General features: G+C 38.4%; 1 protein-coding gene across 1 annotated transcript in view; it reads left to right on the forward strand.

Moving 5' to 3' along the window:
• CSE1L (chromosome segregation 1 like) overlaps positions 1-23718 on the forward strand; it is a 35854-nt gene extending 12136 nt beyond the window's left edge. The window contains exons 4-25 of the mRNA NM_001014933.4: positions 1529-1630; positions 1704-1849; positions 2184-2274; positions 3852-3959; positions 5403-5495; positions 7969-8136; positions 8242-8371; positions 9179-9244; positions 9659-9861; positions 10297-10381; positions 11466-11527; positions 13774-13910; positions 15016-15119; positions 16814-16911; positions 18113-18263; positions 18409-18617; positions 18992-19089; positions 19192-19277; positions 19827-19908; positions 21147-21293; positions 22115-22346; positions 23019-23718. Coding sequence (NP_001014933.3) covers positions 1529-1630; positions 1704-1849; positions 2184-2274; positions 3852-3959; positions 5403-5495; positions 7969-8136; positions 8242-8371; positions 9179-9244; positions 9659-9861; positions 10297-10381; positions 11466-11527; positions 13774-13910; positions 15016-15119; positions 16814-16911; positions 18113-18263; positions 18409-18617; positions 18992-19089; positions 19192-19277; positions 19827-19908; positions 21147-21293; positions 22115-22346; positions 23019-23108 — 2688 coding nt within the window. The 3' untranslated portion in view covers positions 23109-23718. The remainder of the gene's footprint in view (positions 1-1528; positions 1631-1703; positions 1850-2183; positions 2275-3851; positions 3960-5402; positions 5496-7968; positions 8137-8241; positions 8372-9178; positions 9245-9658; positions 9862-10296; positions 10382-11465; positions 11528-13773; positions 13911-15015; positions 15120-16813; positions 16912-18112; positions 18264-18408; positions 18618-18991; positions 19090-19191; positions 19278-19826; positions 19909-21146; positions 21294-22114; positions 22347-23018) is intronic.
• Positions 23719-25865: the final 2147 nt, after the last annotated feature.

Below are 25865 nucleotides of genomic sequence, written 5' to 3' on the forward strand. Positions count from 1 at the left end.
CTCCTGTATTGCGAGCATGGAGTCTTAACTACTGGACCGAGAGGGAAGTCCCATGGTTGAAATTTAACTTTAGCTCTCTGCTGAAGAGACATTATGTGGAAAGTTACACAGTCTAAATGAATAATTGAAGCAGTTTCTATTGTGGACAAAGAAAAATTACATAAAGCTGGAAAAACCACATTTTAAATATATATATATATATATATATATATATATATATATAAAATATGTATAATGCACTTGAAGTTTTTGGTAAGGGATTTGTCCTCTGTCTTGGATATGGAAATATTTTCTAATTATAAGGTGAATCTTAATATGCTGCAAGTTTAATGGGGGCTTTCCAAGTGGCTCAGTGGTAAAGAATCTGCCTGCTGAGCAGGAGATGTGGGTTCGATCCCTGGATCAGAAAGATCCCCTGGAGAAGGAAATGGCAGCCCATTGCAGTATTCTTGCCTGGGAAATCCCATGGACAGGAGCCTGGCTGGCTACAATCCATGGGGTCACAAAGAGTCAGACATTACTTCGTGACTAAACTGCCACCACTCCAAGGTGAATCTTACTGTGCTATAAGTTTAATGATCAGTATAAAATTATACATCGAGAAACAGAAATGGGTATTTTCCCTAGCTTAGCTTTTGACAGAGATTCTAAAATTGGGGGTGGTTTTGCCCATCCGGGGGTATTTAGAGATTTTTTGGTTGTCACGGAGGATGGGGGGTGTTTCTGACAACTCGTGGGAAGAAGCCAAGGATACTGGTAACCATCCTACAATGCACAAGAAAGACCCCCACAACCAAGATTTATCTGACCCAAAATGTCAGTAATGGCACGGCTGAGGTAAACCTGGGTTAGGATAAAGAAAAAGGGAATGTTTTTAGTAATAATCACATTTAGAAGGATATTAAAGTTGACAGAAATGGTCAGTTTTTCTAAAAAATCAACTTGACATCTGCTTATTCACTGAGTCTCTTTTCTTCATTCCATAGAAGAATTTAAAAATAGTAAAAACTGTTCTTAAACTTGTGTAGTCAAGTGTTCTCACATGTAGTGAAGAAATGAGTTGGTGAATTTTAGAATGTTTAAAAATCCACGCGTCTACATGTAGACATTCAAGCCCCCTCTGTCTTGATTTATAAAACTAGTGAGACTCAGAATCTCTTTGGGTGATGTAGTCCTGGTTGCATTTGAACTGGTAACGGTCAAGAAGTTTTCACTGACTAGACCTTTCTTTAACTTAAGGTAATGATCAAATTGAGGATGAATATGGGCTGAGTAGCATATATCTATGAAGATTTTAACCACATTTTGGTTAATTATCATATAGAACTGAGATTCTCAATTGACATCAGAGAGTCAGAGAAGCTGATTATTAAAGAAATCTGTGACCCGTTCATACAGAAGAAAGGCCCTGTCTTCTTCTGTTTTTCTTAGGAAACCAGGAAATAAGAAATGGTTCTGTTTTATCTACAAATGCGTACAGTCATGGCTATGAATTTATGTTACTTGCTCATTAATGTTTTGCTTTTAGGTTGAAGATGAACCAAATAAAATTTGTGAAGCCGACAGAGTAGCCATTAAAGCTAACATAGTGCACTTGATGCTTAGCAGCCCGGAGCAAATTCAGAAGCAGGTATGTGAGGCCCTGCTTGTTAGGGGGCTTGTTTGTAGAGGTTTCATCTAATTAGTCTCTTTCCTACCCCCAGTTAAGTGATGCTATTAGCATTATTGGCAGAGAAGATTTCCCTCAGAAATGGCCTGACTTGTTGACGGAAATGGTGAATCGCTTTCAGAGTGGAGATTTCCATGTTATTAACGGAGTCCTTCGTACAGCACATTCTTTATTTAAAAGGTATTGATGTGTAAATTGGTATTTTAAAAATATTTTTTTCAGGTGTTTTTCCTTGTGTGTATTTTTGTGACTGTTGTCATTCTTTTATGATAATTCTAGAATAAGAACAGAAGCCTCTCAATTCATTATCATGTTTATTTCTTACTAAGTGTAGGGTTTTAATTTCATGTTGCCCTATTACTTGCAAAATACCTGGTCTTGATAAACTGTGCTTGAATTCCCTTTTTATTTCAGAAAGCTGTCTAGCCATAGATTTTTGTCTAATCTAGCCTTGAAAACCTAAAGTCAGTTAACAAAAATTTGTGGATTTACCTATTTTACATTGATTTTTTAGATATCGCCATGAATTTAAGTCAAACGAGTTATGGACTGAAATTAAACTTGTTCTGGATGCCTTTGCTTTGCCTTTGACGAATCTATTTAAGGTATACAATAACATTTTGGTGGTATTTTTTAGTTAACATTTTAGAGCACTTTAATATTTGTATACATTTTAAGAGATTGCTTTGAAAGCTTATTTGATAGGTCATGGTTTAGAGCAACATTTCTTTTGAAAATTTTCAAACCTATATCTAAATAGAGAAGATGGTATAGTGAATTCCTGTGTATTGACTGCACAGGTTTAACAAGTTGCTAGCATTTTGTTTCTTTTTACTTTGTTTTATCTTTTTGATTTTGTATGAATAGTTAAAAGCAAATTCCAGGCATCATAGTATTTCACTCAAGTATTTGTGTATCTCTAAAGGAATAGGTCTATATTTTGATTTTACTGTTTATGAAATTTAATTTATATACACCATTGTATAGTACATAAGCAACTTCCCTAAACATGTTCTTCATCTTTCTGAGAATCCTTTAAGATTGAAAAAGAAGTAATGTCAACCTTTTTTTTTCCCCCCGATAAGGAAAGAGGAGTGTTTAGTCTCACAAACAATAAAAAGAACCATGCCTCAGTAGTTTTTCTAACTCAAGAAAAGCTGCTCATTTCCTGTTTTCAAAAAGGAAAGGTTGTGTGATTGTCACAGCTTCTAGAGTATGCACAGAATTTTTCATGGTTAGGATATCTTACTGATGGTACATTCTTATTTTCAAAAATAAAATTGGACAAATGTGATCATTTTTTTCACCTGTTGGATTGGCAGAGATTTTTTATTTCTTTTCAGTGACGTTAAAAGTTTTAGCCAGGAACAGGTAGAACTGGTGGGGGGCATCTTTTAGCCAGAGTGCACTGAAATGAACACTCGTGTCCTCCCCGTCAGATTATAAATGGTACTAGCTTTCTGGAGTTTGACACTTCAGTGAGAAAACCATAAGATTCGTATTTCCTGACTCCAGGATATAGTTAGCAACATTTGTTGTGTATGTTTTACATAATAGACGTGCACAAATTACCAAGACCTTTTATGTATATCTTCGCATTTGATATATATTAGATAGGTATTATGCTTAATTACAGATAAGGAGATGGGGGCTCTGAAATAACTCAGAGTCATGCTCATTGTGAGTAAGAGTCTGGGTTGTATCTAGATCTGTCTGGCTTCCAAAACCCTTACTCACAGCATACCATTCTGCATTGGTAATAGTTCTAGAATCTCAAACTCAGAAAACTAGAAGTATGTGCACAAAGTTTTGTAGATAAACTTGTTTATTGCAGTTAGAATAACAAATAGTTGCAAACAACCTAAAGGCCAGGTTGCAGGAAATTATTTAATGAACACATATGAAGACATTTAATAGTTACATATATACACAGAGGAGAATAGAAGGATCTAGTCCAAAATATTAACATTGGACTTTGCAGTAGTGTTATTATGGACAGTTTAAAAATATATCCTTTAAAGTATTTTTCAAAAATCTTAAATGAGTGCACACTACTATTTAAAAGCCAAATTTTGGAGAAGATATATAAATATTGAGTTGGCCAAGGGGTTCAGCATAGTACAAGGCTTTTTCGCTAAGGTTTATGATACACTAAAGCCATCTTCCTAAATTCTTTTCCAAGGCCACTATTGAACTCTGCAGCACCCATGCAAATGATGCCTCTGCTCTGAGGATTCTATTTTCTTCCCTGATCCTAATCTCAAAATTGTTCTACAGTTTAAACTTTCAGGTAAGTTTTATTTCTTGGTTTTGGTTCTTATTCTTTGATGTCAAATGTAAAGTTTTTCACTTGATAAAGACTTCTTTGCTAGCACTGATTTCACCTCCCGCCCAAAGAATAAGTATTAGTTGTTTTGTTTTCTCATTCCCTCCACTTTTAACTACAAATTGTGTTCTATTTTATAGTAGTTCCTAGACATGCTAGTGGGTGGATATATAGAAAAGTAGCATTCTCTTAGTCTGGTAAGTTAGGGAAACCCCACATCCTAAATGACTGTTGGAGTGTCATCCTATATTCTGTTTTACTGAAGACACAGCACATTTCCAAGCCTTCCTCTAGTTCGTTTAAGTGGGTGTTTACGCTGGGGGAACCATGTTTTGATTAGAGGCCTCTAGGTAGGTAATACCAAAAAAAGCTTATAGCTTTTAATGAAAGCTTATCTGGGAGACAAAACAGTGAAGAAGCAGGCTTGGGAAAGTGTAAGAACCAGAACCTCTGTGTTTCATAGGAAACACAGCTACAATCTTCGAGTAGAAAATGCCTGGTCACTCTGTTGCTAGTGAGGTAGTGGCTCCAGTCTTTGTTTCTGTTCTTGCGTCATTACTTTAAATAAGAGTTGGGGCTTCAGGACAAGAAGGAAGTCTTACTGGTACAGATTCCTATACTGAGATTTAAGAGGAAGGATGTGGCCTTTTCGTTGACTTTAGCCAGAGCCAAGTACCAGACTTGATCCTCCCAACATTACTCTCTCACAGTGGTAGGGACAGCGTTCCTGAAGAGAATAGATAGAATGAATAGGAGACAAATAGCCCAAAATGGCATACCTTCATCCGTGTCCAGCTGGACAGCAGTTTGAGAAATTCTTAAAGGATATCACTGGGTTTTTGGTTTGTTTGTTTTTTTTTTAACACCTTTGAATTCTGCTTCCTAGAAGTCGGGTAGAATGAGGTGCTTAATAATTTGTTAGTCACGGAAGCCTAAGTAGGAAGGAGGCATAATCTTTACCCTTGGGGGATTATTCCTCATTAAGAGGGCAGTTCTGTGCCATAGGAAATCAGTAACTATCAGCCAGGAAGCCTGACTTAGTGGTCATCTTAAAAAAAAATTGCAGTAATTCAGAAAGGAAAAGAAATGTATTGGTAATCACTGTGTTGTGTAAGGAAAAGTCTTTAGCCTTAGCTTGACCTTAAAGGAATAAGTAGATTTACATTGGGACAGGAAACAGGCGGCATCATTTGTGATTGAAAGCTTACGGAGACGGTCAGGATAGTTTACTCAGCTGCCAGACCCAGCTGGAGCAGCGAATTCTTGTCAAAGTAGATATTGGTTGACACAGCTGAGAAATGTGGACTTGAATCTATAGGCATGTGGAAAACATTTGCCGTTGCGGGGAAAACTTACTGAAATATAATTATTTCAACCCGGAGTCTCAAGTCACCATTTATTCTTTAGGATCTCCCTGAGTTTTTTGAAGATAATATGGAAACTTGGATGAACAATTTTCATACCCTCTTAACATTAGATAATAAGCTTCTACAAACTGATGTGAGTACTATTTATTTCCTAAGTAGGCTTTTTTAAACTAAGAGTTATTTGGAATACAATATTAAATGTCAGTTGTATCTCAGTATTTTTAAATGTTGAAAGAATTATTTGAGTACCTCTGAGAATATTGGAGGGAGGATAGTTAATTCTTCAGAAAAATGAAAGTTATTTGAGAACATTTAGCATTGTGGTTCCTTATAATTTATTTACTCTTGCATCGTTAATAGATAAAATTCTAAGAATGCAAGTGAAATTTGATAATGTGGGGTGTTCCACATTTGATTATTTATAATGTGCAGAATTACTCTTATAATACTGACTTATGTCACAATTTATAGGTAAGGCTATTTTATTACATTATTGAAAGTAAGTCTTCAAGAATATTCACATTGTGAGCATTTTATGAAATAGAAAATCACTTGTCATTGAAGATACTAAGAAAACTTCAACCTTTGTAATAACAGCCTCTCTTGAAAAAGTCATCTGCAGTGCGGGAAAGAGGGTATATGAAAGTTTGTAATGTGTGTAAGTTTCTGATCTGGGTTTTGTAAAAAGTGATTTTCAACATAATAACGCTTCTTCTGTGTTACTTATTTGCTTGTTTATTATTATATTTATGATTTACCTCTTTCTCAAGAAACAAAAAAAAATGTAAAAGGTGATATAGTAAGAATACTTCAACACCAGATAAAAGTTACAATTGATGATGCAGATCTGTTTGGGGAGTGGTATACAGAGGAAGAATATTACTGTGGGTATACAGCACGTTTTACCTGAGATTTACAGAGGATGCAACCAAGAAAAATAATTCCTTCAGTCCACTAGGGAGAAACCAGTCCCTCAGAAAACAAGCTTGTCTTTACACTTAAGTCTAAAGGAAGTTTCTCACACAGGATTCTTAAGGGAGCTGTTTGCCCATTTAACTGTGTGTCATAGGTGTGTAGCATCCCTGATATTTATGCTTTGAGGAGCTGTACTTTTTATCTCTTCTCAATTTGAGTTCTTTGGCACATAATATAGCTCAGAAAGTATTTGTGGATTGCTGCTATATGTCTTAAGGATTATTCTGTTAGCCACTGTCATGGTTGCGAGTGGGGCTGGCAGACTTTTCCTGTAAAGAAAGGTCCAGGTATTTTGGACTTGGGCACTATGTGCTCAGCTCTGCAGTTGTAGTTGAAAGCGGCCGTGGGCAATACTATAAGTTGTATAAATGAAAACAAAGGATGAGTGTAGCTGGGTTTTAATAAAACTGTGCTTCAGAAATTAGGCAGCAGGTCGACCCCTGCTTTAGGTGGTTGTTTAACATTTTACAGTAAACGTGAAGTGTTAGTCACTCAGTCACGTCCGACTCTTTGCGACCTTCTCCAACATTTTATAGGGCTTCCCTGGTGGCTCAGACAGTAAAGCGTCTACCTGCAATGCAGGAGACCCAGGTTCGATCCCTGGGTTGGGAAGATCCTCTGGAGAAAGAAATGGCAACCCACTCCAGTATTCTTGCCTGGAAAATTCCATGGACTGAGGAGACTGGTAGGCTACAGTCCATGGGGTCGCAAAGAGTCAGACACGACTGAGCAACTTCACTTTCAGGTGGCACCGTAGTAAAGAATCTGCATGCCGATGTAGGAGACCTGGGTTTGATCCCAGGGTCAGGAAGGATCCCCTGAAGTAGAAAATGAAAACCCATTTCAGTACTCTTGCCTGGGAAATCCCCTGGACACAGGAGCAAACCTATTATTTGTGAGAATGTTATAGTATTAACTTATGGGGAAGAGAACACATTTTAATATATTTGAAAATGAGAACCTTTTGAGAGATAGTAAGACTATGTTAGAAGTGGAAGTGTGAAATGATGTTTATTACTCAGGTTTTTTAAGGAATATATTATTTTCAATTTAATACATAAATATTTTGTAATTCAGCAACCAGAAGAAAGGGCTTTAACTTGAAAACTTTTGATAACTGTTCTCATTGATGAATAAATAAGAAGCATTTTCGGCGCGCGCCTCTCGAGGACCACTCCCGCCGCCTCGCCCGAGTAGCCGCAGAGGCTGGCAGCCCTTCCCGCGCACGCGCTCTTGTTCACCCCAGCCCTCTGCCCAGTCGCAGGTCTCCTCGCGCTCTGTCTGGCGCTGCAGCCACCGCAGTAGCGGCATTTTGTGTGTGTGTGTGTGTTTCTGTGTGTGTGTGTGTGTGTGGTGGGGGGGGGGGGTGGGGGGAGAGCGCACGCGCACTGCGCCCTCCGCGCCCGTTCCCTGGACGCGGCCGCTGCGGTGGCAGTAAAAAAAAAAAAAAAAAAAAAAAAAGAAGCATTTTCATATTTTATTTATTTGAAAGACCAGGTGAACACATTTGCAGTGGCATAGATGTGTTTACAGCACTTTGAATTTATAATTTTTGAAGACTCTGGCGACTCTCCATGTTTATGGTAGCATTGAAGTTGTATGTTTGAGTTTTCTGTTTTCTCTTATGTGAGGATGAAGAGGAAGCAGGCTTACTGGAGCTCTTAAAATCCCAGATTTGTGATAATGCTGCACTTTATGCACAAAAATACGATGAAGAATTTCAACGGTACCTGCCTCGTTTTGTCACAGCCATCTGGAATTTACTAGTTACAACAGGTCAAGAGGTTAAATACGACTTGGTAAGATGATGGTGGAGACAAGTAATTAAGGCATCCCCACCCTCCCCCATGAAGCAAATGGTTCAGTTTGCTCTTAAATATGCTTATTTTTGTGTTTTATTCCAGTTGGTAAGTAATGCAATTCAGTTTCTGGCTTCAGTTTGTGAGAGACCTCACTATAAGAATCTCTTTGAGGACCAGAACACGCTGACAAGTATCTGTGAAAAGGTTATTGTGCCTAACATGGAATTTAGAGGTAATTGTAAAAAGCTTTTTCAGGAGATTAATTAAAAGCTCATTTTTTAAAAGAGTGTATTTAAGAAGTCTTCTCTGTGTTGCTTTTAGTAACAAATTCAGTCTACGTTTTATTGGATTTAGTATTTAACCAAGGCAAAAGCTATTTTTGAATAGCTGACTTGAGACTAGAAGTGACTGATAACTTTTAAATACAGAATTGAAGCCCACCTAGTTCGTGCTTTAAGGTTAAAATAGTCCTAAGAGACTATTTGTACAGAATGTCTTTCTTATGAGTAGGAAGAGCAGACATTAGATCATTCAGTCTGGAACAGAATGAGGAAATAAAAGTGTAACATGGGGTTCTATTTCCTTTCCTTTTCATAAAACCATATTTAAAGGACAGATCTTTATTCTGATACTGTCCTCCTTATTTTGGTGTTGAAGTGACTTTTCTGAAATAATGGTGATGGTAGTGGTTAGGCTGTTGTTTATTGTCTTTACTTGTCAGAATAAAGAGCTGGCCTCCCTGTATTGATCTCCAGCACTTGTGAAAGTTGGTGATAAAGTGCAGTTCTGTGGACGCTCACATTAAAACAGTGAGCCTGTCTCACAGTTGTGTAAATTACCTGTTACCTATGCTTTCAGGGTAGCATTTACTGCTCTAAGAACAATTAATAAGAATATGTGAAATAGTCATTGGTTGGGAAAGAACACTTTGCTGCAAAACACAGTGGTTCCACATGCTCTTCTGCATACCCAACTGTAAAGCTAGAATGACTTGCCATGTCTTGTAAGAGGTGATCTGAATGTCATCTTGCTTTTGCAGCTGCTGATGAAGAAGCCTTTGAAGATAATTCTGAGGAGTACATAAGAAGAGATCTGGAAGGATCTGGTGTGTTGATTTTTAACTGTTGGTCTCTTAGGAGCCAGTGTTAAAGTTGCGCTTTTTTTGAAAGATTCGGGGAAGTAAGGGAGTCAGGGTAAGCGGGTCATTTCAGTTGTCTTTTTCTGGAGAACTGTTTTCCTTCTTTAACTTGTGCGTGGTAGAAAGCAGCCCTTATATGAGCTATATCAAAGTATCAGATGGTGAATCATTTGTCTTCTCTTTTTTTATATACTTATTAGTATTTATCATACTATGATCTTTTAGTTTCATTATCATTTTTTTGTTTGTGGGGAGAGAATTTTTTTTCATTGTTTTTTGTTGCTTATAGCTATCAGATGGCAATTTGTTTTCTTATAAACTTAATCAGTTGGTTGGTGGTTGCTTCTTTCTCCCATGATGTATTTCCCTTTGATTTTGTAGATATTGATACTAGACGCAGGGCTGCTTGTGATCTAGTTCGAGGATTATGCAAGTTTTTTGAGGGACCCGTGACAGGAATCTTCTCTGGTTATGTTAATTCCATGCTGCAGGAATATGCCAAAAATCCATCTGTCAACTGGAAACACAAAGATGCAGCCATTTACCTGGTGACATCTTTGGCATCGAAAGCCCAAACACAGAAGGTAACTCTTTTCAGTTTATTTTTGTTTCCAAAACATAGTTGTCCTTTAGCACAGAAGTCAAAAAGAAGTGATATATTTCTGGTTATATAGCCTACTCTGCTAGATAATGTGTTCTGATTAGAATTCATAGTCTCCAGAAATGACTTTATATTGATTTATTAGTTACATGTTTCTCATAGACCAAAGTATAGATGGTACATTTGTTTCTTTAGGTGAGACTCAGTATAAGAAACTTGCTAAGCTTAAGTTTAGCTGTTCTTTAATTTAGGGAAGTTTCTTTATTATCTTTTAAACCAGTCTTATTTTATATGTAAGTAGTTTATGTTTTGAAGTATTTATCTCCATCTTTAACCTGGTTTTCTAAAGCTGCCTAAATTTCCATTGTGGTAGATTTATACAGGTAGTTCATGTTACTGTTATGAATTTGTTTTTTAGCATGGGATTACACAAGCAAATGAGCTTGTAAACCTCACTGAATTCTTCGTGAATCACATTCTCCCTGATTTAAAATCAGCCAATGGTGAGTTGTGAAATGTTTTTAATACAACTTACAGTGTACCTGTAATTCTTACGTGCACTGTTATTTTAAACTACCAAATGAGTGCTGTCGTGGCTCTGTATCATTCATGATACTGAAAACAGTGGCTCCTATCCTTGCAGTTACTTCTGTCGGATAAAATTTCTAATGGGTGCCTTCAATCTTGCCCAGGTGAAATTAACTTTGCCTAAAGAAAATGTTGTTTATATAGAAGGAAAATAGAAACAAGTGAGACTGAATTGTCATTCAGCTTTGTTACCCGAATAATTTCACACTAGAAATCATACTTTGGTTTTTGTTTTCCTTCTTTCTCATTTAAAAAAAAAAAGAACTCTTGGGAATTCCCTGGCGGTCAAGTGGTTGGTACTCTGTGCTTCACTGCTGACGTCCTGGGTTCAGTATCTGGTCAGGGAATTAAGAGCTCACAACATGGCCAAAAATAAAATAAAACTTGAAAAAAAATGAACTCATAAAAATGGAAGTAAGTTTAAAGCAGTTGAGACTAATAGATGCTCAGGATACTTCCATATGTTTATGAAAGTATGTTAATCAAGACAGACAGACATGTAAAGTTGTGGAGACTTAAAATCACTGCACAGCGGGCATAACATAGAGGACTCCCTCGTCACCGTCACTTCAAGAGCTTTGACAACTGCCCGATACTCTGTCCCTTTCACTAGTCAGCGTGCTTCCCACTGCTCGTGTAAGCTCATCTGGAGAGGCCTGCTCCTGATTCAGAATAGCTTCGGTTCTGGGAAGAGATACTGTCATTATTTCCTGTGGCCCAAATCATTTTTGTTCAATTACATAAGTAACGTATGTTCCTTTGTAGTGAAAATTAAAGTTAAAGGTGAAAAAACAGAATTATTCATAAACTTACCCAAGTTAATAGTTGTGTGGTGGATCGTTATATAATTAACTTGACATTATATAACTTAAATATAACTTGACGTTATATAATTACTTGGCATTTGCTTCCCAGAACCATGTTTTTAAAATCTGATAATATTGTGACTGATTTGAGAGTAGCAGTTAAATAACTGTGACTTTTTATTTCTTTTAATAGTAAATGAGTTTCCTGTTCTTAAAGCTGATGGCATCAAATACATTATGATTTTTAGGAATCAAGTAAGTAGCTTTTCATTTATATGTTACATGCCACTTACTCTCTTAAGAGCTTTATTGTATGCCAGCTTCTCTTCCCTTCTACTGTGCAGTCATATTTGATATCCACATCTAACAAAATTAATAATATCTTCTTAAGAACTTAGGATACTAGGCCTTGATTAATTTTTCTCAGCTTCTCAAAAATACTGTTTACACATTGCTTACGGTTGATATGTCTCATGTCCCTTAGTTTATAACAGAGGGGTCCTTCTTCCCCTTTCCTACGCACCCTCCCCTTTTTTTGTAAAGAAACCAGTCATTTATCTTGTAGAGTTTCTCATTCTACCTTTGGCTGATTGCATCCTCAGTGGTATAATTTACCCCTGTTCCTCTGTTCCCTGTATTTCTAATGTGAGGTTAAGAGTGATGATCACATTTTTTGAGATATAGGTAACCTTAATATAGAATTCACCATTTTTAAATGTATACTTGTGTAGTTTTTTAATACGTTTATTCTTTTGCACAACCAACATTACTGCCTCATAGGTTAATTACCAGTTTGAATAGGGAAAACGGGATACATGTTTGTGTGTTTTTCCCCTTTATAAGTTCAGAGTAGTGAGTTTGGTGCCTTACCAACCTCCAGAGGACAAATGGAATTTATTTTTTGACTCTTTAGTGTCATCTTCCGGAGAAGGCAATGGCAGCCCACTCCAGTACTCTTGCCTGGAAAATCCCATGGACGGAGGAGCCTGGTAGGCTGCAGTCCATGGGGTCGCTAAGAGTCGGACACGACTGAGCGACTTCACTTTCACTTTTCACTTTCATGCATTGGAGAAAGAAATGGCAACCCACGCCAGTGTTCTTGCCTGGAGAATCCCAGGGACAGAGGAGCCTGGTGGGCTGCCATCTATGGGGTCACAGAGAGTCGGACACGACTGAAGTGACTTAACAGCAGCAGTGTCATCTTTGGCCAGTAGGGGTACCATTATGTAGGGTTTCGTTTCTTCTTTTTTTTTTTAATTGGAGGATAATTGCTTTATAGTATTGTGTTGGTTTCTGATGTACATCAACATAAATCAGCCATAGGTATACATACGTCCTTTCCTGTGTCTTCTTGACATAAATTTAGTAACTTTTTAGCAGCTTATTTTCTTTCATATATGACAATATTTCAGGTTCATCTTGTATATTTCCTGTCCCAGACCTGAGTTTGCTACTCTTATAGGTGGGAAATGTTATTTAGAGACCATAATCTAGATGCTGGGGAAACTGATTCTAGGCTTTTTCATGAAGATACCTGGGAAATAAGTAAAACCAGTATTATCACCAAAGTAATACTGCTGAGTGCCGTTTGATTTCTTTGTGCATCTTATATCCTTAGCATATTATCCTATTGGATGGATAGTCAAGAAATAACTGTTTAAAACAACTTGAAATTATTCTGCATTTTTGCCACTAACTTGATAAATAATTAGATTCCCACTTTGTGGGGTTTTGTTTTTTGGCGGGAGGCCTGAGAAAGGTTACTGTCCATGCCTCCAGAGTCAGGCGGGCTACATTCAGAAAGGTCTAGCTTTCCTCCCTGTTCCTTCTCTCTTCCTGAAGGTAACCATTTTTTACTGAGTTTTGGTTTATGTTTCCATTATTTAATTTTGAAAATATAACCTAAAATTGTCCTATATCTGTTTATATATTTCCTGCTCTCCTACACAGGAGAGTATGCTAAACAGTTTTTCTCCGTTTTTTTCTTTTTTGGCTATACCACATGGCTTGTGGGATCTTAGATATTCCAAAGTTTTAGAAGTTTTTAACGAAGAGTAGTATGCTTATGTTTATGCCTCCCTTCTCCACTTTGTTTTTTGAAGAAGAGAAAGTGAGGCACAAAGAGCTTGATTTTTCTAAGAAACTTCCTAGTGGGAAGTATAGTTCCTAAGAGGAGTTAAATCAGTCTGCTTCTCCATGATTTTTTTTTTACCCTTAAGTCATAGTTTCATGCTCAGAGCAAGAGAATTGATTGGAAAAGTGAATGTGAGTTGAACCGTTGTGTGGAGGAAGAAGTTTTGATTTCTCACCCATATCATATCATCTCCAATATAATAGTAGCTGGAAATTAGAATCAGATTCTGATTTCTAAAATTAGGTTCTGACTTTTTAGAGTCAGCAAAGCACTCTCTTCCAGTTGGCTTTTACTCAAAGATGGCATCAGTAAGTTATGGCATATATTGTTGGCATGTATATGGCATATATATTGTTGTTTTTTTCAGGTACCAAAAGAGCATCTTTTAGTCTCTATTCCCCTCTTAATCAATCATCTTCAGGCTGAAAGCATTGTTGTTCATACTTATGCAGCACATGCTCTTGAGAGACTGTTTACTATGAGAGGGCCTAACAGCGCCACTCTGTAAGTATTTGATGTGTGTATTTTTTCATCTTGGGGTGTAGACCATCAGTACTGGTTAGAGATAGCTCAGTGTATTCATAATTTCATTAGAAGTTAGAAAAATAAATGTGAATATTTCACTCATTTATACTGTGTCTCATTCCGAAAGGATTTGAGACTGCATGCCAGAGTAGCTGTGTTACGACAGTAAAGTTAAGTGGAGGCAATTGGAGCAAAGGAAAATAACTGAGGTGTGAGGTTAATAAAGAGAGGTTTGTCAGAGGATCCTGTATAGTAAAGAAAGTCAGGAGTTTTATGTGGAATCCTCTAGCAGCCAAGGCAAAGAGAGAAACGTGGTGAGTTAAAATGTCCATAATGTCTATGAGATTAAAATTAAAATGGTTTCTCAGAAGGCATCTCAGAAGTAGACCTTGATTAAGGGAATACTGTGTAGTACCCCTTAGACCTGGCTGTTCTTGTCATCTTACTTAGTGCTGAGACAAGAGACAGCTGAGTGAAAGTAATTCTCTGGGGTTCAAGGTAGTGGCTCTTGAGGCCTATTACAAGGATAAAAAGAAGGGGGGATTGGATGGTCTGTGTGCCTTTCAGGCCTTTCTTCAACAGTGTTATTTCTTGAGAACTGAGATGGAAAGCATTCTAGGTTCTTTTCTTCATCAAGAACTTGAATTCCAGATATACTCAGTGGCTAGTTAAGGGTTAAAAGGTTATCCTTCGAGGTAAGTTAAGACAGTACTGTCTTCAGGCTCAGAATTTATGCAGAAAAGAGTTCTGAACTTGCTCCACCCCCTGGAAAGCTAGATGATTGAGAGTCCAAGTTCCATTCTCAGCGTTGACAAATGTAAACTAGTTATGGCCTCAGCAGTTTAGACAGTGTTGGGTTTGCCTTGTTTGGGGTTTGTTTAATTGTGTTTGGTCTCAGACATGCCTTCTTAGGAACTTAACTTGAGCATATATAAAAGAAACCTTTTCCTAAGTTGTGTGCCAGTTGTCTGTGGTGGGAGATGGCTCGCTTTATGCCAAGAAGTGTGATTCCGTAGTTGCCAAGGGTATTCCAGAGTGACCGTCAAGAGTTGGTGGTGACTGAAAGCTGTTTTTTCATCTATAGTTTTACAGCTGCAGAAATCGCACCGTTTGTTGAGATTCTGCTAACAAACCTTTTCAAAGCTCTCACACTTCCTGGCTCTTCAGAAAATGAATATATTATGAAAGGTAGGCCATTTCCCTGGTATACAGACTCTAAGTATCTAATCTCGTAGACTGCAGGGGTGGTCAACACTGAGTTGTAGTTCAGGTTATATTGAGAATTTGATAGGTTTAGATATTTTTAAGTGAAAAATACTACTGTTAACAGTGTTTTCGGAGAAAGGTTTACCCTAACTTGATACAGAACTCCTCTTATTAAAGAAAAGGTATCAAACTCTTTTTTTCTTTTCCTTGACTGACATTCTCGAGGGCAGAGATGAGCTGGGACTACATTTATTGACAGCATGCTCTGCTAGGTCTGGGTGTGAAACCTGGGTGTGTCTAATGGACCCCACACAGATCTGCCTTCATAGACAGCACTGCCGAGGAAGCAGGCAGCTAGCTGTAGGCATCTGTGCTGTGTTAGGGGAGTGTCTTAGTAACAGTTCTGGGACATTCCAAGAGTCCAGCACAGTTTATATGACACATAGGAAATGTTCTCGAGAAGGAAATGGCAACCCACTCCAGTATTCTTGCCTAGGGAATCCCGTGGACAGAGGAGCCTGGTGGGCTCCTGTCCATAGGATCGCACAGAGTCAGACAGGACTGAAGCGATTGAGCAGCAGCAGCAGGAAATGCTTTTCGAAGAAACTGTTCCCATTGCCTCTGGCTTGGTTGGTCAGAACCCTTAGGTGGATGGGTGGGTGGGTGTGCATGTGTTTCTGTTTGTAAGTGTGTATCTAGGTGTATTTGTGTTTTCAGCACTGTATTTCTCCCTACAGTGATGTGTAACTACTGTTGTTTAATGTCCATTTTTTTGAGGCAGCTGACTGGTCTGTGGCCTTCATTGCTGTGTTCCTAGGGTGTGCAGGAGCGTGTATGTAGTATGTAGCAGCTTCCCAGTAAAGACTGTTGCATGAGTGAATGCAGGGATTCTCTGCCAGCCCAGTGGAGGGACGCTGATCCATCCTGTAATCTCAGCTTTCTAGCAAGTGGTATCTAAGCTGAGCTGCAGGATAGGGAGCACTTAGCTACTTGGAGGATGAGCCTTGGGCATCACAGCAAAGTTTAGGAGGAAAGAGCATAGCTTTCTGTTCTGTGCACCTGGCATATCATAGATGCTCTACTCGGTAAACGTCTATTCCATTTGTGTAGAAAGAGCCATCATATAATTTTAGCCTAATAATGTATTTATCTCCAATGCCCAGTGTGTTTTGGGTGTCTGTTAATGAACAGTTAATTTCACAACATGGACCCTCTATCTCTTGATGTGTATTTCTGGATTTTTCTCAGGCTCCTAGTCTCTCTCTTGTGGGAAGATGGGCAGGTGGCCTTATGTTTCAGCTTGTGGTGGGCTGTGATATTTCCAGTAGACTGCGGGTAAAATCCCACGGCCCTGATTGCTGATGGAGGGAGCTCCCTCCCCACTGCTGCTCCGTGTCCACCTCCTGTTTCACTCGCCTCCTCTCTACCTGCCCCTGTAGTCACTTCCGTGTTTCTTACAGTCCCTTAAGCCTTCTGGAAATAACATAAATACATTTTGTTGTCGGATTTTAAAAGGAAGGGAAATTTTAGATTATTTTTAAATGTAGAGAGCTATCTGAGGGTTGTTTCAGAGTCTTAAAATTTTATTTTATGAATCAAAAGACTTTTTTCTCCCCCTAACAAGTGTTATTCTGAGGTTTAACTAAACTGTTTATTTCTGCTCTTATATTTTACAGCTATCATGAGAAGTTTTTCCCTCCTACAGGAAGCCATAATCCCCTACATCCCTACTCTCATCACTCAGCTCACACAGAAGCTATTAGCTGTTAGTAAGGTAACAGAGCCAGTTTTGAAAGTGCGGTTGCTTTTTAACCTAAATGCTTCAAACTGTTTGAGCCTCAGAACTCCTTGGCAATCAGTCGGACAGGGAAAGATGTATGAATTCTTCCTGACCAGCAGTTAATATATGATTCTGAAAGTGTGGGGTGACATAGATTGGAGACATGGCAGCAGTCACCTTTAAGTGTAAGCTCGGAAACTTTAAAATGTTTTATTCTCACTTTAAAAAGTAACGTGTTCATTGAAGAGAATTGAGAAAGTACAAACAATCTGAAATAATCTTAGATGGAAGAAGTGGGCTTTGCCCCAAATGGACACAAAAGAGGCTATTCAGATTAATGTCCTTTTGTGTCTCTTCTTTCTGACTCATTTCCTCAAAAATAAAGTTTACTCCTTCTTTGGTCAAAAATGTTACAGATATTTTGATCTGTATTTAAATATAAATACCAAGTTTTAGAAAAGAAAAATTGGTTTAAAGCCAATAAAATTCTTGTGTTATTGTTAATTATTCTATTAAAAGTCATAGGAAGTATAAGGGAGACTTTGAGAATAGTGATTATTTTTCCACTGAATCCTGGGTAAGCCTCTAGGGCCTACTTGGGTTTTGGGGAATTGAAAGAAAAGAGACGTAAGGTCTCTCCACTTTGACCTGGCCCTGTGATACACGCTCATCTTCAGTTCATCAACTTTGTATGGCACCCTTCAAAGGATTGTGGTTGAAAGAGAAAATTGAAAAACGCTGGTTTGAAGGATAGCTACTGCAGGTGTAGGCATACTGAGGCCTGCAGAGGTTAAGATTTGCCTGAGGTCCCACACCAGGCCAGAGGCAGGGTCGGGCCCCGCACGTCCCTGTCCGTCTCCTCCATCACTATTACAGTGACGGCTCTGGGAGAGCACTCAGGCGTGAAAAAGCTCCTTAGAAACACTGGGAACTGAGGTTCGTGCAGTCACCTTCCGGTGCCTCTGAAGTATTTTTCATAAGTAGACATTTGCCCATTAAAAATAAAGTCCAAACTGGCATTAGTATTACTATTTCATGTTCTGAATTTTCAAGTCACTATAAAATTTTAACATCTAGGCTTTTTCGTATAATTGGTGTTTTTTTCTTAATAGTGTTTTCAGTAAGGTTAAATGTATTTTAGGTAGTGAATTAGATTATTAGACATAAGCTTTTTCTTTTTTTTTTTAAATTTCAGAACCCAAGCAAACCTCACTTTAATCACTATATGTTTGAGGCAATATGTTTATCCATAAGAATAACTTGCAAGTCTAACCCTGCTGCTGTTGTAAATTTTGAGGAGGCTTTGTTTCTGGTGTTTACTGAAATTTTACAAAATGATGTACAAGGTAAGTGAAGAAAGTTATTTTCTTTCTGGTTGATTAAAAATTATTCAAGTGATTATAAAATGCAATCTGCCTAAGAGATATGTGTCTTTTGTGTCAGAGCCATTAATTCTGAAGCTGAAAGCTCTGTTTTTACTTCTATCAACAGAATTTATTCCGTATGTCTTTCAAGTGATGTCTTTGCTTCTGGAAACACACAAAAATGACATCCCGTCATCCTACATGGCCTTATTTCCTCATCTCCTTCAGCCAGTGCTTTGGGAAAGAACAGGAAATATTCCTGCTCTAGTGAGGCTTCTCCAGGCATTCTTAGAACGAGGTTCAAATACAATAGCAAGTGCTGCAGCTGACAAAATTGTGAGTCAGATTTATTTTGATATAACTAATTTTTAAGATAACTGGGAAACTAGAGATGGCAGATTCTTTTTAATTTTTTAAAAATTTCTTAAAATGAACGTACTCTAAGGGGAATTCATTAGTAGAAAATGTTAACATACATTTTGTTAGAACTAGGTATCCTTTAGTTATTTGTCTCTTTGGTAGAAACTTAACATTGCGGGCTTATTATTTGGGATTTTTTCCCCCCTCTATACTTCAACAGACAGACGGAGAAAATGCTATTTAGATAATTACAACATGCACTCTTTTCTAAAACAGATCACCTGTTTTACTTTTAGAAAAATTAATCCTTGCCTCTTTAACTAATTATTATTTAATCTAATTTGTTGTAGCCTGGGTTACTAGGTGTCTTCCAGAAGCTGATTGCATCCAAAGCCAATGACCACCAAGGTTTTTATCTTCTAAATAGTATAATAGAGCACATGCCCCCGTGAGTATGAATACAGCTTCATTGTACGTTTAATTGAGGATTCTGTTCAGGACTCAGAAAAATGCTGGATTTATTTTGTTGCTTTTTTCTTCAATTCTTTAGTGAGTCAGTTGACCAATACAGAAAGCAAATCTTCATTCTTCTATTCCAAAGACTTCAGAATTCCAAAACAACAAAGTTTATCAAGAGTAAGTAAAGTCATTTAAGTTTTCCTACAGAAATTTTTTAATCATTTATAAATTTTATATATAAAATATTTTAAGACGGTTCTATTCTCTAAACGAAATCATTTTCAATATACTATGCTCCAAAGGTTAGTTTCTAAGTTTAAATATCAAAATATTTTTAATAGAAAAATCATAAAGAAATATAAATCAGAGAGAGACCATATGTAAACCTTTTGTCCCTGGTGGCTCAGATAGTAAAGAATCCACCTGCAAATGCAGGAGGTGTGGGTTCGATGCCTTGATCAGGAAGATCCCCTGAAAAAGGAAATGGCAACCCACAGCAGTATTCTTGCCTGGGAAATCCATGGACAGAGGAGCCTGGTGGGCTACCGTCCATGGGGTTGCACAGAGTCAGACATGACTGAGCAACTAATGCTAAGTTGTATTAAAAGGCCAGTATTGGGGGGGGAAAAAAGGCCAGTATTGATGCCAAACTATTTGTCAGACTTTGACTAAATTGCTTATTCAATGCAGTCCTCTATATTGATACTCTGCATCTCCTTTCGACAGGTTTCTTAGTCTTTATTAATTTGTACTGTATAAAATACGGGGCGCTGGCACTGCAGGAAATATTCGATGGTATACAACCAAAGTAAGTCTGCTTTTATTATTTATCATCCTGTTTTTAAAAACAAAACATCTGACCTCTCAGTCTCTGTTTTATAGATGACTGTATAGTTCTTGATGCAGTGATAGTATCTTTGTGGTTTCCAAAATATTCTTGGGTGGGGGGCGGTGGTTGGGCTGTAAAGAAGAAAATACCTGCAAACATTTTTCTAATTCCTAAAGGTCCCTGCCCCTACCCGCTGTACTCTTTACAGCCAGGGCTCTGTGTTGTGTTAGATGTCTGACGTGTCTCCAGGAGCCTCCCTCTGTTAAGGCCAACAGTGGTTTTTCAAGTGAGAATCGTTTGGATCAGTGAAATTTTGCTCTTGACTTAGTGTATATGCATTAAAAATACAGTTAAACAGCATTACCCATTTACTAGGGAAGGAAGGCAGTAAAGTAATGATAGAGAATAACTTCTTGGAGAAAAACTTTATAGATATCTGTAGTAAATCAAAAATAATTCCTGATTCAAATGTGAAAAATGAATTAACCTGAGAAGTACCAGAAAATGTTTTCTAGCTATAGGAAGTCATGAAGAAAGGAGCAGTTTGACTCAGTGCTCATGGCGCCTAAATTAGCATGGTCTTTCCACAGAGCAAAAAATACGCACTTGTCCAGAGATCAGAATGTCCACGTGCCTTGTTATTTACCATTTCCACTTCAAAGAATTTAATAAGATAAATTCTTAATAACAGGAGTATATATATAAACTTAAGAATTTATACCATGTAGAATTATGGAAAACTTTAATTCCAGGATGTTTGCAACAGTATTGATTAGCCAAATCATTTTTTTAAAAGACAGCCTTTAACATTCACATACTGAGAGTTATGTAAGCATAGAAAGTTGGAAAGTTTATAATCCAAAAATGTTAAAACTGGTCATTGCTGGATGGTGAGGTGATAGTGATTCTTTTTTCTTCTTGCTTATCTGTGCTCTGATTGTTAGTTTTTTAAAGATTTCTTGAGTAATTAAAAAAAAACATGCAAGACCAAAAAATGGCTCTAAAGAATTTCCTTGAGCATGGCTTAAGGTGGAGTATTCACAAAAGATGGTGACAGTTGGTCAGAGTGGCGGTTTGATTTTTTAGGTCTCTTTCTGTTGACCAAAATTAGCAGCCTTTTTTGGTATTTTATTATATTCCTAAGGAGTCACTGAGTGTAAATAATTTAGACTACTGTAATTAAATATTGAGTGAATTTATTTTGATTTAATTAACAGAATGTTTGGAATGGTTTTGGAAAAAATCATTATTCCTGAAATTCAGAAAGTATCTGGAAATGTAGAGAAAAAGATTTGTGCTGTTGGGATAACCAAATTACTAACAGAATGTCCCCCAATGATGGACACAGAGTACACCAAACTGTGGTAAGTACTCCATTCTGGAGTTTGGGGAAATTAGTTTCCTTCCCCTGTGATGGCAAAATTAACCAAGCTTATTCTCTTGGGGGCCAAGAGAATGGGTTTTGACCTTAGCCTCCTCTGTAGCTACCATCAAATCCAAGACATGACTTGTGGATTCTTCGGGGCCTAGAAAGATTTTGTTTCCTGATTATTTTTATTTCTTTTGGCCATGCTTAGCAGCATGTAAGATCCTAGTTCCCCCAACCAGTGATCAAAATTGTGCCCCCTGCGCTGGAAGCCACAGTTGTAACCACTGGACCGCCAGGGAAGTTTGTGGGGGATTCATGGACCCCTTAGAGAGACTGCTGAGAGTGCCTGGTCTACACAGTCACTCCGTTAAACTGGCCTAAGTCTTTAGAAGGAGACACTGAGTAGGCAGAAGATCCTACGTGTGTGCTTGATGTTGGGCTCCATGACGACCTAGCTTTCTTGACCTCTTGCTTCTCCCTTACGGTTTCAGTCATGATCTGACAACTGGAAGCTTATTTCTTCTAACTTAAAACCATTGAATCTCAATTTGACTTCACACACATGGCCTCCTAAGTAGCCTGGGTCACACAGCCAGCACAGAGTTCTGGGCAAAGGACATCAGCATGCTGTGGCCCAAAGAATTGAGGAATGCTTTCCAGTTAGACAAAATCACTGGTGTCCATCTTAATCTCAAGGATCCCTTCCTCCTCCTGAGACCACGCGTCTATAGTTTTGTGTCTCTGAAGACATTGCTCCTTTATTAATAATTTAAATCTTCTAAGAGCTTACTTAAATCTTGTCATTTTCCAATCCAGGACTCCTTTATTACAGTCTCTGATTGGCCTATTCGAGTTACCCGAGGATGATACCATTCCTGACGAAGAACATTTTATTGATATAGAAGATACCCCAGGATACCAGACTGCCTTCTCACAGTTGGCATTTGCTGGGAAAAAGGAGCACGACCCTGTTGGTCAGATGGTGAACAACCCCAAAATCCACCTGGCTCAGTCACTGCACAAGCTGTCCACTGCCTGTCCAGGAAGGGTACGTGTGTCTGTTACCTCGGAGAACTCTAGTCTTCTCTGAATCACTCTGATTGGTTCCCAGGCCCCCATGGGACGGCGCTGAGGGTAGCTGCTCTGGTGCCTGTCTTCCTTGCTCAGCACAGTCACCCTCAGGCAGTTGCATTCAAGGTCTCTTTAAGTGATAAGACTCTTTTTTCCTTTATGATGATGTTCAAGTAACTTTAGGAGTAAAGACAAAATGGAGGATAAAACCCTTGACTAGAAATGTATTTATTTCCCAGAATGAAATAATCCTGCCATTTTTAAAATGGAGGTATTAATGTTTTTAAGTGCAACATATTCAGAAATAACGAACCATAGAGTAAATCTAATAATAATGGCTTTATATTGGGTTAGCCAGAAACAGTCTTAGAAATTTTGTCAGAAAATCTATATTTTTGATTGTTTTATTATGGAAAATTTAGAACATAACTTAGAAACTGTAATAAATACTTATATTTATTACAGACCTTTACTAAGTAATTGGAGAGCAAGCCTTAGGCATCATGTATTCACCATGAGTACTTCATTAGGTTTCGGTAACCAACGGGACATGATTTAAGCAACCATAACACCACTACCACACTGAACAATAGAACAGTAATTCCTGTGGGCCCACGTTTTAGACCTGTCATCTGTTTCCCATCTGTAGGTCCCCTCAATGGTGAGCACCAGCCTCAATGCAGAAGCGCTCCAGTATCTCCAGGGGTACCTTCAGGCGGCTAGTGTGACGCTGCTTTGAACTGCCTTTTTTGAATTGTCTTAGTCCAGAATGGTTTCTGAGGACATCATGTAGACATCTGAGCACAGCTGCATTAAAACAAAAGGTGTTCGTTTTGAACTTGTCTATTAAATGTTGTTTTAAGCTGAACCTTGAGCAGATTAGTTTGTGTGATCATAAATATAAGTGAGTGACTTTTTCAGTTTGCAGCTACAAAGACAAGTATTACTACTAGCTTAGTGTATGACATTGATTGGAGCATTTGCACTGTTTTGGCAATTCTAAAGTTTTGACGGACACTGACTGTGGAGACATTTTTTCTGTTACCAAGTCCTTTTGTTTCGAGGCTGCTGCCGTTCGTGTTTGTCCTGTCCTTTGTGGTTTTGTCCGTTTCCTTAAGCTTTTACTGGAAATGTGAATAAGCAAAGAAATCACTTGTGTAACTTGCCAAGAAATGCACATTTCATAGTTTTAAATCTGTAATGAGCAATAAAAAAGAAAAAGCCCTAAAATATGTATCTAAGAACATCTTAAGGACAGGTTTTTGGTGCTGCTATTTTTATAATGAAGAATTTCTTTAAGTTTTTCCTCTCCTGGACTCCATAAAATCCTAATTTCTAAACAATTCCAATTCAGATTACCTAGTCTTTTTTTAAGAAGGGAAAGGGAACCATCACTGCAGGTTTGCGGCTTGTGTGTTAGAACTTTCAGTGAGCCCAGGTCCTGGGTGGCACCGTGAACTGTGGGAAATGGTTTCCTCTGAATTGGGAAGAAATGCTTGGCCTGGCTTCACAAGGCTGGTGGGGCTGCTTCAGCTGGTGCAGGCGTTTGCCCGTTACAGTGTCTTCTCTGCAGATCACAGGCTCCTTGGAACGTTTTGAACCATGGCATCCATCTTGGCAAAGGCTGCCAGCCCGGCTCCTCCTTGGCAGAGTCCAGGGTTCCGTGGCCTCTGTCTTTAGAGGATAAAGAATCAGACTATCGACGTGGGGAGGTGCAGTTTTTACAGAGGATGTGGGGATTGTCTGTTTAGTGCAGTGAGACCGAAATCTGTTCTGTACAGATATGTCTGTACAGATTATGTGGTGTTTTTTTTCCCACCTGACTTGAATGCTTTATTTTCTTCATGTTGGTTTTGTTGTGTTGCTTGAGAGATTTCCAGTTTACTGTAGTGTACTCATACCTACCAACCTAATAATTATTTTTGATTTGAATAGTAATGGAAGCATTAAATCATATTTACTATGTGGCTTAAGTCGTCACTGGCAGATGAATATTGAGATAGCACTGAGATGTTTTTGAACTATGAACATGATCTGATACGGGTGAAACGTCTGGAATGGCAAACAGTTGGTGCTGCTTTGGCACTCGGCGGAGCTCTGGTCCTGAGCTTGCTAAAGCTGCTGGGTAACAGCTGAGGGGGGCAGGCAGGCCACTGTTCTGGAGGACCCTGGGCTTAGCATCCTCATCAGTCTTCTGAGTTCGAGTTCTGAATTTTTTCCTTTTTCGGTTAAAACGAATGAGAAACCATTTCACTTTGTAACTGCACCTCTTAAAATAGTTTCTGAACAGGAAGGCTGGTTACTTGCATTCTTTTACTCTAGCATAATTCATGAATATTTTGTTAAATTTTGTTTTAATGTTTAAAATTGAGATTTCCTACTGCATCCAAGACAGTTTTTGTATCTATCTTATAAAGAGTTTAAAGATGGGAGGCTGGAGTTGCTATGGTGTGTTTTCAAGACTTCTCAGTGACTGTTCCTCGGTGGGGCCAGCTCTCTGTGTGTATGACGAGCTGGGTTCATACTTTGGGATCAGGCCAACCTGGGTTTAAATCACATGTCTGCCACTGAGGCCTTGACCTCCATGGTTCTATTTCCTCTTCTGAAAAAGGAGAATACCACTACTTACCGTCAGGATGGTTTTAACAAAACACTGAAGTACTTAGGAGAACCTGTGGAGGACAAATCAGTACAAAGCTGTTGGTTGAGTTGTTTAGGCCGGGGTGTGGACATGCCTGGGAGGCGGTGTTTGCCTGCACAGCAGCCCCGTAGACGGGAAGACGGGGCGTCCTGGCCCAGGCAAGGCCCTCTCTCAGGACGGTTCTAGACACGGCGGCCATTGTCACTGCAGAGTCCTTCGTTAGAGTCTCCTGCTGGACCCATTGAGTCTCCCTGCTGTCTGTATCTTTCTCTTTTATAAATGTTTTCCTTGTAGCAAATACAGGAAAATATTTTAACAATTAAAAATCATTCATATTCCTAACTTCAAGCATTTTTATTCTCTTTCTAAGCAAAGTTTAGATCATTCTGCAAATAAAATTTTATATGCTTTTTAGAAAAACCTTTTACCATTTAAAACATTTACTTGGCAAATAAAATTTTCAGTGGTTGTAGTTTTATCATTTGGATATATCAGTCCCAAATTATACAATCATTGTTAGGTATGTAGAGGTTTTATTTTATAAATCTTGAAGTAGACAACCTTTTAGGTCAATCTTCATCTCTTTTTTTCCTGAAGGTGGAATTATTGGGCCAGTTATCCTGTGGGAAAGGTTGTGCCAATTTCTGTCACACGTCCCTACCCACACTGGGCATTACTTCATTATTTGTGGGGCACAACAAATCTGGCATTCAGTCAGAATATTAGCTGCATGTGGTAAAAGTCTAATAAATAGGGCGTCTAGCTCAGCTGGTTAAGAATCTGCCTGCAGTGTGGGAGACCTGGGTTGGGAAGATCTGCTGGAGGGCATGGCAGCCCACCCCAGGATTCTTGCCT

This window comes from Bos taurus, chromosome 13, assembly GCF_002263795.3.
Source record: "Bos taurus isolate L1 Dominette 01449 registration number 42190680 breed Hereford chromosome 13, ARS-UCD2.0, whole genome shotgun sequence".
Taxonomy (NCBI): Eukaryota; Metazoa; Chordata; class Mammalia; order Artiodactyla; family Bovidae; genus Bos; species Bos taurus.